The sequence below is a fragment of the Ricinus communis genome, chromosome 10, assembly GCF_019578655.1.
Source record: "Ricinus communis isolate WT05 ecotype wild-type chromosome 10, ASM1957865v1, whole genome shotgun sequence".
NCBI lineage: Eukaryota > Viridiplantae > Streptophyta > Magnoliopsida > Malpighiales > Euphorbiaceae > Ricinus > Ricinus communis.
This window is the reverse complement of record NC_063265.1, coordinates 16,986,685-17,004,804: the sequence shown is the minus strand read 5'-3', so window position 1 is coordinate 17,004,804 and position 18,120 is coordinate 16,986,685. Positions and strand designations below refer to the sequence as shown.

Here is an 18,120-nt window from a genome sequence, read left to right as displayed (position 1 = left end):
ACATTAATTATATATACTATAATAGGTAAGTAACATATATCTATTTTTATATTTTAATATTAAATAATTGATAAGAAATTTTTTTTGCTATATTCAAAAATTTAAAATTAATAAATAATCTGTTACTTATTTATAAATTTGATATATAAATAAAATATAAAAGAAAAAAGAATTTTTTTAAAATGAAATTGAATAGATAACAATACTAAATCCTTGAAGGGAAAGGAGAAGGAATTCTAAATAATGGACTCCAAGAGAACCCAACAATAGTAATTCTATTCTTATTTTCACTCATAAGAATTAGGGAAATCTGGAAATTAAATCTCTCTATTTATCATTTATTAATATGAATAATCGCTAATCACTTCTATTATGATGAATTGGGAAGCCTTGCTGCATTTTATGGCCTTTAAAGAGAGAATAAGAAACAAATACTTGCCATACTTTACCCATACTTCTATTTAAAAATAAAGTAAATTCTTATTTAAAATAGTAAAAAAAGAAAGCTGTTTCATTAAAATGATAATTTATAATGAGATTCTTTAATTTGTTTACAAATTACAATTAATATGTCGAATTTCCAATAATGATCACCTTAACCATATGCTATGAAATTTCCCACTCTTGCCGCCGCAGCAACCAACAACCACAGCCAAATTTTCTTACACTTGCCACCGCAATCGCAATTGCCATCGCCACCGCCATTTCTTCGTCATCTCTGTTATTGTCTTGTGAAAGCAGCGTTGTATTTTGACTTATTCAGTGTAGGAACTAGACAAAAAAACAGCTCATGCACAACTTTGCTCTTTAAATCCAAATCTGTCATTCTCTAAATCATATTCTATATAAAAGTTCTGCTGTTGGAAATTCCCCAAGATAATAGCCGGACCGCTGCTGCGAACACCGCCGTCGCCGCCCAGAGCAGCCGCATTATCACTCACAATTGTTAAACAGACAACACCCATATCAACAAATGCAAAGTAATTTGACAATGGCAATTGCATCTTAGCACCACCTTTGAACTGAAAGGTCAAGTCAGGTATAACCACCGATTTCTCCCCCGAAATATCGAAACAAGGCCTTAAACCGGTCAGTTTTTGCACATTGGTAGCTACTGTGTAGTTAGCCATTTGCTTTTCAAATTCTTTAGCTAGCAATTCAAAAACATGCCCTTCCACGAACGTAAAAGTTGAACCTGAATCTACAATAGTCCCACCATTACCATCAGATCCCGGCACCAAGAAACTGTACGGAACTTTAACATGTGTTTTACCTACAATGATTTTTCTCAGCATCACATAGTAATATTCTTGAAATGCTGGGTTTGACTGACTAGCCAGATTCTTTTGAAACGGTGTGTAACTGAGCCCTGTTGTTTTGGAATCGCTGGTACTCGGACCCATATCCAAGATAAGGTCACTGCTTACGGGACTGTCATCAAAACGACGAGAGACTAAACAATAAGAGAATTTCTTGAGACCTAATTGTAAAGGCAGAGACTCTTGACTGCGACCAAACCCTGCAATTCCTTCAGGTTGACGTGTGGAAAGGAGTGAGCACCCGGCTAGAAAGTCGGATATAGTTTTATTAGGAAAATTTATAGTTTCTGATAGCAAAAGACCCGCTGTAGAACCCAAACCGTACTGAATTATATACGGAGGACAAGCCTGTGTACAGTTTTGAGCTTGAGGGTTGCAGTTATGACATTTAGACTGTACGCTGGATCCAAAAACCCATGCGCATTTCGGGTTCTTGCAGCCAATAAGCTTCGAGGAAGATGATAATCTTGGCATAAACTTTGGGATTTTGGTTATGTCAGTGTTTGGGAAGTTACAGCTAGCACAAACATAACGAGAGGTACAAGGGAACCATACAAGACTGCTACCAGTGTCCATGATGAGCTTGACAGTTTGAGATGGAGTTCCCAAGCTCAAAGACATCGAGTAGCCACCATAGCTGCGAGAAAAGAGAGGAGTTTTGATTAGAGAAAAGTTGGTCTTTGGTGACTTGAGATGGTGAGCTCTGGAGATGGATGTTGTAGCTAAGTGATTGAGGTACTCCCATGGATCAGAAGATGGGCGTTTGGTGATTGTGGGAGAGAGAGGTATGGTAATTGTGGATGGAGATATGAAGGGGAAAACGAAGGAGGAAAAGAGAAGAAAAAGAAGGAGAAGCAAAGAAGAAGCAGTCGCCATGGAAGTTTGTGTCTATGGTTATGTTACTGCTCTGTTTCTAGCTTCTGAAATATCAAATGCAACGACAAATTTGGTAAAGGAAAATGGGTTCTTTTTATTTGCTTTATAGACCAGATATTAAAAGTAACGGTAAGTGCCGAATATGTTCTATTCACCATTCTCCTTCGCTCTTTCACTTTCTTTCATAAAGTGATTTTTTATTTTTATTTTTACTCTATTACCCGGTTCATTATATAATAATTTACCAATTTTTATTAAAATATAACTGTCAGTCCCTACAATTAAAATTAAAATAAACTAATCCAATAATATCACTTAAAAATATTGATGTGCATTGTCGTATAATTGATTATAATATATGTTGTAGACTGAATTAACATTCAAGGATCTTTCCTACAAATATTTTCTAGTGAATTTTGGCTCCACGCGTACGGCTAAAAAACTTTAAGATTGCCGATTTCGATCATAATTGTAGTTCGCAAAAATCAAACTCAATTAGATTCCGGTTAATGACAAAATAAGATTTAAATCACTTAACGTTAAATTTCTAGTGCTATTAATATTAGCTCATTTATATTCATTTTTTAAGGACAAAAGTATAATTAGTTTTTCTAAACTTATTTCTTTAAATTAAAAATATATATTATTTAATTAAAATTAGCTCGATCACAAGTGATTTATGAATTTATTTTCCATAAAATAATTTTTTTTTAATATAAAAGACCAAGCACAGGGGTTGCAGAAAAGACCAAAACGCATGGAAAAAGCAAAATTATTGCTTGCTTAGATTTATTTGGACATGGAAGCCTATACATTTGGTATTGGTTACATTGGACTGTCCAAATTTGTGAAAATGAAATTCTAACTAACAAAAATAAAACATTATATTGGTTTAATCTCTTTCAGGAAATTTCAATAAAATCTTGATAAAATAGCTTATGTTTTTAACTAAATGTGTATATTTTGAAAATTTTTAACCCACTAGATGAATTTTGCGGACGAATTTTCTTATATTCTCTAATTGAGGACGGCTCCCTCCTATAATAGTCATTAAGTTACTAATAAATTAAAAGGGAAATGGAAATGGAAATCCAGTTTGGTTAAAACACGTGGCGCGGTCCTAGCCGCTGATATAACCAGATCAGAAAAGTGGCGAATTGAACTGGCTCCCAAGTCTTTCTAGCAGTTTAAAAGCATATTTTAGTAGTGTAATTTGATTTATGAATGACGTGGCGTACAATGACCGGATGATAAATGAACTGCTCCTAAATTTCTAATAATGAATTGTGTCAATACCAAATAAAATTATAATAATATGATAATTTTAAGATATGTATATATAAACATTAAGATCAAATAATGAAAACAAAAATTTCTGAGTGTTAGACCACGTAGCTTACTGTGGGGATGATAAACACTTGATCATATTCACGGAGAAGAAAGTAAGGTGCGGTGGGACCTACGAAGGTGCGTCAAGTGATGTAGTGGACTTGTGAGTGTCTCGTGAGGCTTTTGTAACGCTGTTGTGTTGTGTCATGAGCTGTGACATAAAATAACGTTAAGTTTGGTGTCACCCTCATGTCTCTTGTACACTCTTCATTGTATGCAGTCTTCCAACACCAATTGGCCACGGCTCCAGATTATAATTATAAGGAAAATGATATAATTACAACGAAGCTCTTGAGGTTTGTTTCAAAGAAGCACCTCTAGTGCCTATACTTTGAAAATGTTATCCATATTTAGTTCCTAACATTTGAATAACATTTTAGTAAAATTAAATCTAAAGGGCCAAAAGATTGTTTAGTATAGATTTTGAAGGACTAAAGTGTTATACATTATTTTTGCATATAATCTAACTTAGTAAGGGGCATTTTAGTTATTTCATTCCACTTTGATGGTCAAATTAGAAATTGAACGTATTAATACTTAAGGATTAAGGATAATATTCTTAAAATTATAAGTACTATGTGTGTTTTCCATACCAAACTTTAAGGACTATGTTGTAAGACATTATTTCCAGCTAAACAAAGTAGAGAGATATCCAAGTCTTTTTAAATTATGGTACTTGAAATAACCCATTATAGAAAGTAAGTAGCTATTGGAGAGCAAGCTCCTAAACCCATGTAAGCTCATGTTATAGGCTACATTAATAATATGGCAGGTTCATCTACATGGTTAATTTGATAGTAGCTGTTAAGATCCTTCAAGAACTTTCTTCTATATATATATAATGAAAAAGATACATATAAAACCAAATAATGGGATAAACTATACTGTTTAAGAGGAGATAAATTTGCTAGATTAAAATAATAAACATTAGAAATCTAAATAACTTTGAAATAAGGTGGAAGCTGACCAAATAAATGGTTGGAGTATGAAATCCTTCAATGAAAATCTAAATTACTAAAAATTAATTTTTATTGGATTCGAATGTAATCATTACTAAAATGATTAACAAGTATTATTTGGATGATTATTCTTATTATTTATAAAACTTCCTTTTATTTACTTTTAACAATAAGAAATATTCTAACACTTTCCTTCAAATAGAATTAAAACTGGACATTCAGTTGTTGCTTGAAATTTTTTAGCTAATTAAAGTAGAGAGATAACAGAAGCTTTTTTTCTTCTTCTTTTTTTATGTGCTTGAAATTGCACCCTTAATAGTTTAAGTATCTATATTTGATGTATCAGTATTTGCTAACATGGATAATATATTTGACCAAATAATTAGTAAGACTCCTTTTTGAAATAATTTATTGTCAACCTTTTTCGGATATGAATCTATTTGATTCAGAAAAAAAGAACTTGCATCAGTATCTCAATTTCAATTCAAACATGGGTTTGATTCACACTCCATGTTCTGAGAAATATTTACCATCCGAAAAGAGAAAAAAGCGGAATCTTTATCTAAAGAAATGTGTTGAAAAAGGGGATATTAGTCAGCCCATGAATAAGGTTTAGACATTCAATAGTAGGCCGAGCCCATGTCATCAAAATGTCGTGGAGTTTTGAAATCTTGATTTCTTTTTGTTCGTATGAGCAGAAGTAATGTGATTTACAGGTTAATGAATTTGTACGTTTATGTTTCTAATATCCATCCATTGCTTGAATCTAAACTCAGAATTCTAAAAGTACCCATCGTGAATTACAATACACTTGATAATATTAAAGTTTTGGCTCCATGAATGAATTTATATATATATATATATAACCGATCATCTAATAAATATATTTGATAAATTAAAAAATTATTAATCATTAAAAATATTAACTTATTAAAGTTTATAGTAATCGAAACTTAGAAATATTATAGAGTGGTTCTAAGATATAATATTATTCATAAAAGTACATGATTAGATGATGTAAATATCATGGATCCTTTTAGTATCATGAAATCTAGGTTAAGATGCGCCTATGCCCCAATACCATAATATTTTGTTTTCCTTTTCTCTTCCTTTCTGAAATTAGATTTTTTTTTTTGTAAATGTTATGAAAATAGATTTTGTACGAAATAATCAATAATTTAAAGTGTTATTTCTAAAATTTTTCTTCAATGCTTTACATATAAAAATATTGACTATTAGAAAAATTCTTGCTTAATTATAATGTATGAAACCGATAAATAATTGATATATATTTATTAATTTTAAATAATAAAATATTAAAGTGTACAACACTCATAGGTACATATTATTTATTTATTTATTGTGACGTATGCACTAAATATAGGTAATTGTTCACTATACATATCCTTATTTTTTTAATAAAAATAATAAATATATTTACTTCTTGCATTAATACATGAGAAAGAAGAACATTTAAAGACTAGCCTAAGGAAGAAAAATTAAACATAATGCTATTAAATCTCAATATAAAATATAAATGGAAGACTTAAGTATTCAATTATAATATAAAATATTTCAGAGTAGTAGCTAGCCTAAGGTAGAAAAATTGAGTGGCAAATAGCTTGGCCAAGGAAGCCCTTAGAAATGAGTTTTTTATGCTCTCATTTGACTGCATTTTGTGCTCTCATGTCAATTTTAGATCTTCAATGATACAGCTCTTTTGCCAAGAAAAAGCAAAAATAATTACGCAAAATTCTATTTTTTAACATAATATTGTTTATACTGTTAATTTCTTTATTTCAAATTATATAAATTTATTTTTTAAGAATACTGTAAGTTTCTTTTTTCTGTTCTTTTTTTACAAATTTGTCTATATCATGTTTTGTTCTTTTTTTTGTAATTTTTTTTTTTTATTTTTTTCTCTTTTTCTACTCATTATCATTTTTCTTTTTTTGAGAAAAGGAATCTCCTATCCTTTCTCTTTTTCTTTTTAGTTGGTAATAGACCGACAATAATATGACTGAATTAAAAATTTAACAACAGTAAGAAATTTAGTTATAATAAATAACGGTTCTTTTCTCACTATTTTTCTCATACAACCTAAAGAATGCAAACAAAACAAGGGAATGGATAACAAGCCTCTCCATCTAAGGCATCCTATTTATATTAATTACTAGTTATTTACTTGTGCGTTATATGGATATTATTATTATTTTGATTATAAAATCAAATTGATAGATATAATCTAATAAAATTTTTAATATTTCATATTGCTTTGTAAAATTTTAAAAAATAATAACAAACTAACTATTTTTAAATATTTTTAATTTTTTACAATTTTAATATAATAATATAAAAATTATTTATTAATTAATTTTAATATTATAAATTAATATATCAATATCAATATAATTATTATTATTATCTTTTAGAATTAAAATTTTAATTTATTATAAAATATAATATTAAAAATATAATTTTAAGATTTTATTTTTATATTAGAATTATTATCTAATTATAAAATGAAATTATTAATTAATATATATTAAAATATTGTTAATATACTGTTTTTTAAAATAAATTTATTACATAATTAAAAAATTATTTATTAGTTAATATAATATTAAAATATAATATAGATATCCAAGTGTGCCGTTTTAGCGATAATAAGAGAAAATGCAAAATATTGTTTGTAATTCAATTCTATCCAATGGGAAGCATCGGTGTTTATTATCACATTGCTAAATTGTTGTTTATTATTGGCCTCAATTGTTGATTTGTAGGCGAGAGAACTATTGTTGTATCTCTCTTTGAATCCACTTTGAGTTCTTTCATCTCATTCATTCTGGTGATCTTATTGTTTTTGTTTCATTTTCTCAAATTGGTGGCATTTGTTTTGTACTGAACTTAATTTGGTCGCCCACTGCCTAGCTAAGTTTGGACACTCTATTTCTCAAAATGTAATTAGGTTAGAGGACGGTCCTCATTGCATCCAATCTACTGTGTTGGTCCAGGTTATAATTTTATTTTCTTGGAAAGAAGTTCATTTTATTAAAAAAAAACCCTACTTGTATTTAAAGAACATAAATTACTATTTAAATTATTAAGATATACTAGTAGAGAAAATACATAGATGTTACCTTTGATCGCAAGTGTATGTTCGTACTATATATTATTTGGGATATTCATATTTCTCCACTACATTGTTATGAAAATAAAATAAACTATTAAATTACATTAAAAATACATATAATAAATTAATTTCATGAAAATATAATTATACACATAAATAAATATATTAAGATAATTAATCAATCTGAAAATATATAAATGTATTATTAGTTTCAGATACTAATTATATACCGAACATATATTAAATAGATACTAAATAGATATTAAAATATGTCAGATTGATATCAAAAAACTGAAATAGAATTTAAACATTATTTTCTAAATATTAGCTATACACATAGTATAACTTAATATATGTACCCAAATTTTTGAGATGAATACCAAAAATAGTTTTAGATATTATTTTTATACGAAATATATACCTACTATATATAAAAATATACATTAAATAAATTAAATGAATATTAAAATATAATTTTTAATACTAGTTATGTATATCAAATTAATATTATCGAATGAATATTAAATATATTACCGAACATATACTAAACATATATCAAAAAATTGAATTTCATAAAGATTATAAAAATTCATACCAAATTACTAATTATATACCAAATTGCCATTATATTTTTAAAATAAAATTTCAGTTTATAGTTTTTTGGAAGAGAAAACTTTCAACAATAAAAAATGACATTTGTAACTTTTTTTTATAATATTTCTGAAAAAAATCCCAAAGAAAAAACAGACTGTAATATGTAAATATGTAATGCTATTCTAGTTTTTGCTTATTTTTTTAATTGAGTTTTCCATTAAAGAACCATATGGGCCAATAAAATTTGGTGCCTTTCATAGTGATTGGGCCATGATATGTTGTTGGTGGAGAGTTCTTACACATTTAAAGAAGAAACCTAATGCAAATGTGGGTTGCCAATGGAAAGGCCTAACTGCCCAAAGAAATCAACGCAATTGAATTGAATTTTCAGTTATTTGTAGTGATAATAAATAAGATTGAGATTAAAGAGAATATCAGACTTTTTATTCAATATCCACTCCAATGATAAAGTTAACTGAGAGCATAAATAAATAAATAAATAAATAAATAAAGAGGTTATAAGTATTGTTTTTGGTGTTCAGTAAATGGGTTTACCTACGGGATTGCCTTACACAAATCCTATTCCTTCAATATTTATTTGATTGAACCGCATCCGAATAGGAGTGGATACTGAACCAAACTCCAATGGATTCAGCTCTCCTTTTTCTAATAAAATTGACAAAATCCATATCCATGTATTAACAAATTATTCATCGTGGTCGAGAATTAAAAACTTTTAAGAGTTCGAAAGCTTTTCCATGATGCCATTGAGCTATTAGTAGAGAATATTAGGTCATACATATTATTGAACAAGTCATAATATTGATAAATAGATTAAATAGAATTCTCAAATCAAAGAACTAAATCTACGAAAATTTATTAATCTTTTTAATTCATTACAAAATGTTTAAAACATCTAAAAAGTAGATGTGTTTTTGCAATCCTTAGAAGAATTAATTGTGCAGTCATTTCTATTAATTAAGTTTGACTTCCTACTCCAATTAAATTGACAAATGATTGCAATCTCAACCTCGGAAACAACCCAGAAGCCAATAATGAAAGAATAATATCTTTTGAGTCTGGACGATGATGTTAATGGGCTAATGGGCAATTCAAATCTCATTGCTTCTTAAACTGAAAAAGAGATTCAGTCACTATAGTTTCAAGCGATCTCATACATGTATGTATAGAAAATGTGATTTACTTACAGGTGAGCATTTTTATATTTATGTTCCTAATTGTCCATCCATTGCTTCAATTTAAATTAAGAATCAAACTTATTTTTTTCATTTTACAAAGGAAAGAATCACTATATAATATAAATAAACAAAGTCAGATTGTGGCTTCTTGAATTGAAGGATTAATAGTTTGCTTAAACATTGAGGGATCTACTCACACACACACACATATATATATATACTCTCAAGTGAAATACATAAATAGTTTATTAAAATCTTAATCCATTTCATTTTTATAATTATATATCGAATCTTAACTTAAGGTCAATAATATATAAATTTTATGAACAACCCTTTATTTAAATATGTATTTTAGAGCAAATTTCTTGGAGGACTCGGAGCTATGACAATGTCAAAAGAGTATTATTAAGCCAGGGATTGTAGGAGATCATATCCTTGATTAAAGGGGATTTAGATGATGTAACATCATCATGGATCTTCTTCATATCATGAATATCTAGCTTAAGATCTGGCTGTCCACTATGCTCTCTGATGCACGTTTTATATTAGAAATAGATCACAAAGTATGATAGCATTCCCTCAGAATCTAAATCTTTTAATCACAGTATGTTGCCAAAGTTTATTTCTCCTTCCCAAAAATGAATTTTGTATGGAAGAGTCCATTAGTTTGAAATGTCATTTTCAGACTTATCCTTTTGGTACTTCCCATTAATTATTTAGGCTATTTTCTCTTAGCAAATCCTTTATCTCCTTTTAAAATATTCTTTTAATACTGATTTCTTTTTTAGGTAAGTGTGAATAGTCTGTTTTTCCAAGAAACACTCAAATTCTAGAGTAACCATTGGAAGATAACTCTTTTAATTATAATATACGATTCAACAAGTGTGACGAGGAAAAATAAATGATTCGTGTCTATCATTGGAGTGATTTAGTGGACATCATCATTTTTTAAAGCTAATCGGATAGTTAGTCTAAATCCTTTTATTACTATTTATCAGCATTAATGAGAATTTCTTATTTTAATGATCAATATAAAAAGAGTAGCTACTCTTTATTAGTTGATTTATATTGAGTCTCATATATTTAAAAAAAAAAAAACAGTCGATCTATACTATTTTAAAAATAGATATTTAATTTAATTTATTTATGAAATAATTAATTAAATATTAATAATAATAAAAAGAAAAAAAAATCTTAAATTGATATTTACAATAAAAATATTTTAGAAAGAAATTATTTTTTAAAATGATAGAAAGTGGAGTAGGGGAAAAGAAGATGATAATGACTTTGAGAAATCAAAGTTGAACTCTTCCCGTGTAGATGATACAGACATGTCGTTTTAGATGCATGTATAGGCAGAACGACATCGGGGTCCTCACAAAATCTTCTTAAAAAGGAACTCCTAAACAACCCCATAAATCTGGTTGATTCTTGATACGATTTTTCTTATTCAATGGTCCGACCTGGAATTGTGATATGTCTAAACCAAACAACAAAAATCATTAATCGCCAACCGCTCCTCTACAAAAACATATCATCAGTTACCATTTCTTTCTTTTCTTTTTCTTCTTCTCATACATATTCAATCCTCCATTAGGATCTCAAGGCGAGTGATACATTTTAACCATGAATTAGAAGTCCCCGTGTGTCCATCTTTAATATCTTCCAATGATCATGTGTAGCATTGATACAATATGATCTCGCATAATAATACTCTAATTACCGCCTATAATTATGGATTTGATTTAAGATGCACCATCAAGTCAGTCAATTAAGTGGAACATATAAATACAAAAGCAAAATGTGAACACTAGATTGCTTTTATACAGCTCTATAAATTGTCCATTTGTTCTATTGAAATAAACTTTTGTAAATTAGCTTAATGCACGTGAAACAGTTGTTCGATTCTTATTAGCTTCTACCATTCCTTATTTTCGGTGACCGGCAATAACAATGAATTCCAGTAATTTAGTGAAATTTATGGATTTACAACAAAAGAAAAATAATAGGAATAAACAATTATTATTACTTATCCATCCATTTTTTTCTTTTTCTATCAGTACAACTAATGAAATATAATGCACGTGAAACAGTTGTTCGGTTCTTTCAATTATTACATACAATTGAGTGGCCTGCACAAACACCTCTCCGCAAGAACCAGAAAAATAGTTTCAACTCCAAACTGTCTAGCCGTCAACAATATATCGTATATTTAAATCTCCAGAAAAATCCATCCGTCCATCCATCAATCACATAAAAGAAAATGATTTTTTTTTTTTAATAAAAAACAAGATTTATGAGGTTGACACAGGCCACATTATACACTGACACATCGTCCATTATATGTATTTGTCTTAATAATTAAACTTCAGACACAACTTTTTTTCTCTTTATATCAACGTCGGTTGTATTGCCGGCGGCTGGTCCGCACGTGTGTCTGCTGCAATCTAATTTTTGGGTCCATAACTTTTCTCGACATCACGATCCGATGGCTGAGAACGGCTCAGTTTTTAATGATGACGCACATGGCAGTTGATGAACAATGGTGTCGGCAAAGTAGTAAAAAGCGTAGTTGTGAATGTAACTTCTGTTGCCTTCTTGGGAGTTTGATGTTGGATCTGATGTGATATTGGGCCCCCAAACTACACGTTCAATCAATTAGCATCCCCTATAAAAGTACGGCCCATTAATGACCCGCGATTATAGATCACATTGATATTAATGGCATGGACGAGGAGTATTAAATTAAGGTTTTTTTTTTTCTTTTTCAATTTTTTTATAATATACAAAATATGAGCTGTTACGGTCGAATTTCTCTTTCTGCCACTTAACATCTATGACGTTAAAATATTTTTTAAATATTATTTTTTATTAAATATTATAATTGCATCATTTATATCATTCAATTTTATTCACTTATTTATTATCATAAATATCCAAACAGCTACTATAAAATAAAATAATTATACTTATTGGTAATTTTAAAATGATTTTTCATCATATCTTTTTAAATTTTTAAGAGCATTTTAATATATTATGATATATATTTTTATAAATATACATTTTCATGTGATAAAAAAATATAAAATTTCATTCAATTTGTAAAATACTAAATATAATAATACAAAATAAATTATTTAGCTGGCTTCACAATAATAAAAATTAAAGCAATATCCTTTCAATATTTTTTAGATACAATTTTAATATTTTTTTCTAATACAATTTTAGAAAAATCAAAAAATTATATAAATTTTTTTAAAAAATATAAATTAAAATATGAGAAACAAGTTATAAAAATAAATTTTTTAAAGAATGACCATAGAAATTAATGAGTGCTTTTTTCAATTAACTATGATCCTGAAAGTAGATACAATATTCATAGAAACATGCCTAGTATGGCTTGAAAAGCATATACTATATACTGTAGGATGTTCAATCCTCAATGCTTTTACATTTCATTTACCATTTCATCTATCAACCTATTGATAACTCCTTCGAACCTCGCATGAGTTTTGGAGTATCCGAAATAATGATTAGAAAATATTTAAAGTGTATAAGATATTATAATATGATATATTATAACACATTTTCTTATATAGGGATTGAATATCTCCTAGTTCTATAAGAAGTACAATTTTATGAACGTAAGATCTCAATTTTTATTAAGATTAGTTCTTTTGATCGTATAACGGATTTTTAGGTCAGATCGGACTACGCAATTAGATTTCGATAATAACTTGATCTCTAATGTTCTTTATTGTATTTAAATTTAGACTTTAGTCAATCTCACATTTTTTAAATACATTTTCCCTCCATTTCATAAATTCTAAACACTAAATTCTAAACACTAATTTTCCTTATTTATGCTCACTTTAGTTTAGTTATTTTAGTTACTTTAATTCTTTATTTTGCACTCATATTCGACTCTAATATAACAATATGCATGTATTTCTTCTTTTAGAAGAATGATACTTTTACTCAATATGTATTACTTATGAGCGATATTAGGGTTATAGCGCAACAATAACATTAGGGAATAGCCATATTCACATGCTTACCAAAAAAGTATATATCCATTAATAGAAGTGCACGGTGATATCGAAAAAAGCCCGTACTTGAGAGCAATTTTATTCTCGCAACGCTAATCACATCACTTTCTAATTTATTAATAATTGTATACTATTTTCAGTCCCTTTCGTGCATTTATTTTCTAAGTGTATAAAAAATGAATTATCTCAAATTCGAGTATTGCATTTTATTGTATAAAATTATGTGCGTAATAGAAAAATCTAAATACTAATACAGTTTCACTATTAGGAGTAATTAATGAATTAAAAATTGGGCTGAAGAAATGAAATTGGCTCTAAAAAATGCTTAATGAGCTAATGAATTGGAAATCATGCTACCATAAGTTGAAAGCACTCACTAAATTTTTAATTCAAGAGATTTGAAAGTATTAAATTAAAAGTTATAAATTATAAATTGAAAGCGGTGAAGTGAAAGTTATAGACTTCAAAAAAGTATAGAACGTAAAATAATTAATACATAAAAGCGATAAATTAAAAAATTTAAGAAGTTAATTACATAAAAGTAAATGGTATAAATGTTCGCTTGAAAAGGAAAATTAATTCATTGTATTATAAAATTAATATGCTAAGATAAATATACTCTGAGATTGTTGATGCCTTGGAAACTCGTCCTCAAAAGACTCTTATTTTATTCACTCGCATCTCAATAATTTTTACTGTTTTATAAAATTGCAATAACTCTACTATTCTCTCCCCACTGTCACTTCTTTCTTAAATAATTCTACTATTCACTCCACATTATTACAATACTTTTTTTTTTTTTCATTTTATTATAACTGTTTTTTTTAATCAAAAAAGATTTCAACTATCAATATTTTTAATATATGAATGCAACATTAGTTTTTTTTATATTTTATATTTTATCATTGTATTAGAATAAATATAATAAATTTTAAGACTTTTATAGAAGGGTAATTAATATAATTTAATTAGTTTTTTCTATAATCATATAAAATATACATTTTTTAATTTGGATGAATTACTAAAAAGTAATAATTATAATGAAATGGAAAAAACAATTCTTTTAAAGTTCTGTTAAAGTATTACCGTGATATTATATCATCAAAATACAAAATCTGTTATTGTAGGTAATTTATTTAACTTACTAGTTGAATAAGTATTTTTATTATAATTCAGTGTTGAGGGAACCACACAAAATATTCAAATTTTTGTATTAATTTTAATTTTTTTCAAAATAATTTCCAAATATTTTATCAATTTAAATTTAATAATAAAAAAGAAAAAGATGTGGGATGTGCAGAGAAGTTGGGGCAGAATAAAACTATCCGCAACCAAGTGAATGTTGGCACAATGGTGGACATGGAACTAGATACAACACGATTGAAGGCGATTATTTTCTGAATAAACCCAATGATGATGGAATAAAAGATAGAATGAAAACTGACTTTGCTAATAATTAACAAATAAAGTAATACCCACCATTTGCATAACTGATACCATATTTTAGAAGGTTATTACCAATGCAAAACCAAAATTGACACTCAAATAAAAGACCAAAACGCAACAATAGAGGGCTGAAGGAGTGTCGAAATCAAGCAATAAGTTCCAACACTGATATTGGTGGTTAATCAGACAAATCTAAGACTGTCAATTTCTCATTTAACATTGAACAACACAAAGTTGTTCTCGTAATTGGAAAGGTAAATGTTTCTTTTATTTTGTTGTGTGAAAAAAATAAAAATGATTGAGGAAACACAAAAGGATCCTCCACATGTGTAAACATTAACTTGGAAAAATAATTGATGATAGGTTGGGCCTTTTTTTAGTCTGTCCAAAATCTCATAAATGAAACAGAGAAACATTTGTCATAATGTTAGACTTTTGGTCGAATATGTGCATTATTGTTTAAAATTCAGACTATGTGTTTATTTAATAATGGATGCCGGATTTAGTTAGTATTTCATTTTGCCCCAATTCTAATCCTAGTTTTGCTCCCCAATTCTATAATTCGCCTTTTGATCTTTCGTAGGAAAGGACATATGTTTATATATTAAATTATTAAGAATATAATTTTTTTTCTTATACATATTATTATATTTTGATATAAAATTTTAATTTTAATTTAAATATTCATTTTTAATATTTAATATCTAAATTTAGATATAATTTTATTAATTTATTAATTAATAAGTTACATTTCTAATTAAATAATAACTTATATTTTAAAAAATACTATGTTATTTATATTTTAATATTATATTTACTAATAAATTAATTTCTCAAATTAAATAATAATTTAATTTAAAATAATATTTTAAATATTAAATATTAATTTTTATATAATAATTCTAACCCAAAAGATATAAGTGATAGTAGTATAATCAAGAAATACTTTAAAATAGATTTTATATTATTTTATTAATAAAATTTTTAAATATTAAAGATTTAATAAAAATATTAAGATATTTAATTTTTTATTGTTATTTTAAAATATTATAAATAATTATATAATATTTTTTATAAATTTAATATGCGGGTGAATGATTAATTAATATTTAAATCTCTATATTAAGAAGAAAAAAGAGTCATTCCCTTTCTAATGCGAGGTTGATGTATTTTGTTCAGCTGAAACAAAAAAATATGTCAAACTCATTTACTTAAAAAGGAAAAAAAGGGAACATTGAAGTCAGAAAAGTGAAGCATGTTCTGGAAAAATCATATCTAAAATTTATATGAGAAGAATATTTAGTTGAATTTTCTTCCTTTCTTATCATTAATGTACTAAAGTAATATATTTAAATAAAGTAGTAAGAATTTGGACCGGATAATAAATAGAGTAATTAAACATCATTTCAATGGTTTAGTGGAGGCAATCTAATGAAATCAGTGGGGGCAATGTTCAACTATCTGAATGTGTTAAATTTATTTTTCTCCGACTATATAAATATGTGATAATGAAAAATTATATATATATAATATAAAACTTGAAAAAGTTAAATAAGAGGAAAGTGGATTTATTCTTAAAATTAAGACACAAATCAGTTTTATGATTAAGAAACTCTTATAATAATTTTTTTATTTATTTAACAAGATGTTAGTTACCGAACTTCAAAATATGAGTATAATAATAAAACTTTTCAATTTCTGATACAAAGGTAACGAACGATCTCAATTGTGTGAAAACTCTACCGAGATTGGATTTAAAAAATTAGTAATAATAGAGAAATGGGAAATAGAAAATACTATTAACTAAATATATAAAAATGGCAGTAATTTATTTAAAAAAAAAAAAAAAAGCAATGGGAAACGTCAAATTCAATCAATCAAAATGCACAATTCAAGCAAAAGAGTAATGATTACAATAGAAATACCGGAGCACTCCCCAAAAACAACAAAAGACTAATCCCTACCCGTTTCCCCATGCATCAACTGTCAATCTCCTTCCTTCCCCTTCTTCTATTCCTCCTTTAATTCAATGCCACGTGCATTTTCTTGGCGATCCCTTTTGCCACTTTCTGTAGCCCTCTCATCATAGCCTATGATCGTTTTCCTAATGCATAAATGGTAGTATTTGGGTACTTTATTAGATTTGTAGGCTACCCCTATTGTATTTTAAATTTAATGCATAAAGTGTTCTTGAGAAAATATGACGTCTAAAATTTTGAATTTAAAGACTTGATCTCATAAATTTGATTGATGAGAAAGGTCATTCGGTATTTTTTTTTTAAATAATATTATAATTATGTTTAATTTCAGTTTTAAGTATGTATTTTTATTTTTAAATAAATGAAGAAACGTATTTTAAATTATTAATGATTTTTAATATATGAACTAATACTATTTGCAATTTGGGCTATAAAATTTAAAAATCAGAGACTATCACTGTAAAATCAGTTCTTATAACAAAGAGATGAAATTTATGATGTTGTCAGTTTGGATGTTTGGGCGAAATTAAAGAAAAATCAATGTTTTTTTTTTTTTCTTTCTTCTATCACTCAACCAATTATATTGTCATAAGATAAGATGCAAGCTAAATGAAATAAATATCAGCCATTATCATTACTAAATTAAAATGTCACGCTAATATAAATTGATAACGTCAATATATTATTTAAAATATTTAATAATTTATTGAAAAAGGTATCCTTTTTTCTTTTTTTAATTGAAACGGAGCTTAATTTTGTTTGTACTTTTTCTAATGATATTTTAGACAATACTGATAATACTTTATGTAAGCAAGGTTCCCATGACACGAAGAAAAAAAAAAAAACAAGAGATGGTGTTCTATAGTATCGCGTGAAGAGACATATAAATTTTCATCATTTTAAATATTTAAAATTTTTAATTTTTAATTTAATATAACGACCATCTAAATTATATTTTTATAACCATAAAATATTTTTAGTTTTTAATTTAACTTAATAGATACCTAAACTTTATATTATGATAATTTTAATATATTATATATTAAAGGGTGTTTAAATATCATAAAAAAATATAAAATGACGCGTCTATCAAATTATATCGAAAGTTAAGATATTAAAATAATTAAATGATTCAAATTCAGATATCTAAATTTGGCCAAAAGTAAATAAAAGTGTA

At 27.0% G+C, this 18,120-nt stretch overlaps 1 protein-coding gene across 1 annotated transcript; it reads right to left on the bottom strand.

The window, feature by feature from the left end:
• Positions 1 to 509: 509 nt before the first annotated feature.
• Positions 510 to 2,284, bottom strand: LOC8273281 (probable aspartyl protease At4g16563). Its single transcript, XM_002534188.4, has one exon. The coding sequence runs from the start codon at positions 2,193 to 2,195 to the stop codon at positions 789 to 791; it is 1,407 nt and encodes a 468-aa protein (XP_002534234.1). The 5' UTR covers positions 2,196 to 2,284; the 3' UTR covers positions 510 to 788.
• Between the last annotated feature and the right edge of the window lie 15,836 nt (positions 2,285 to 18,120).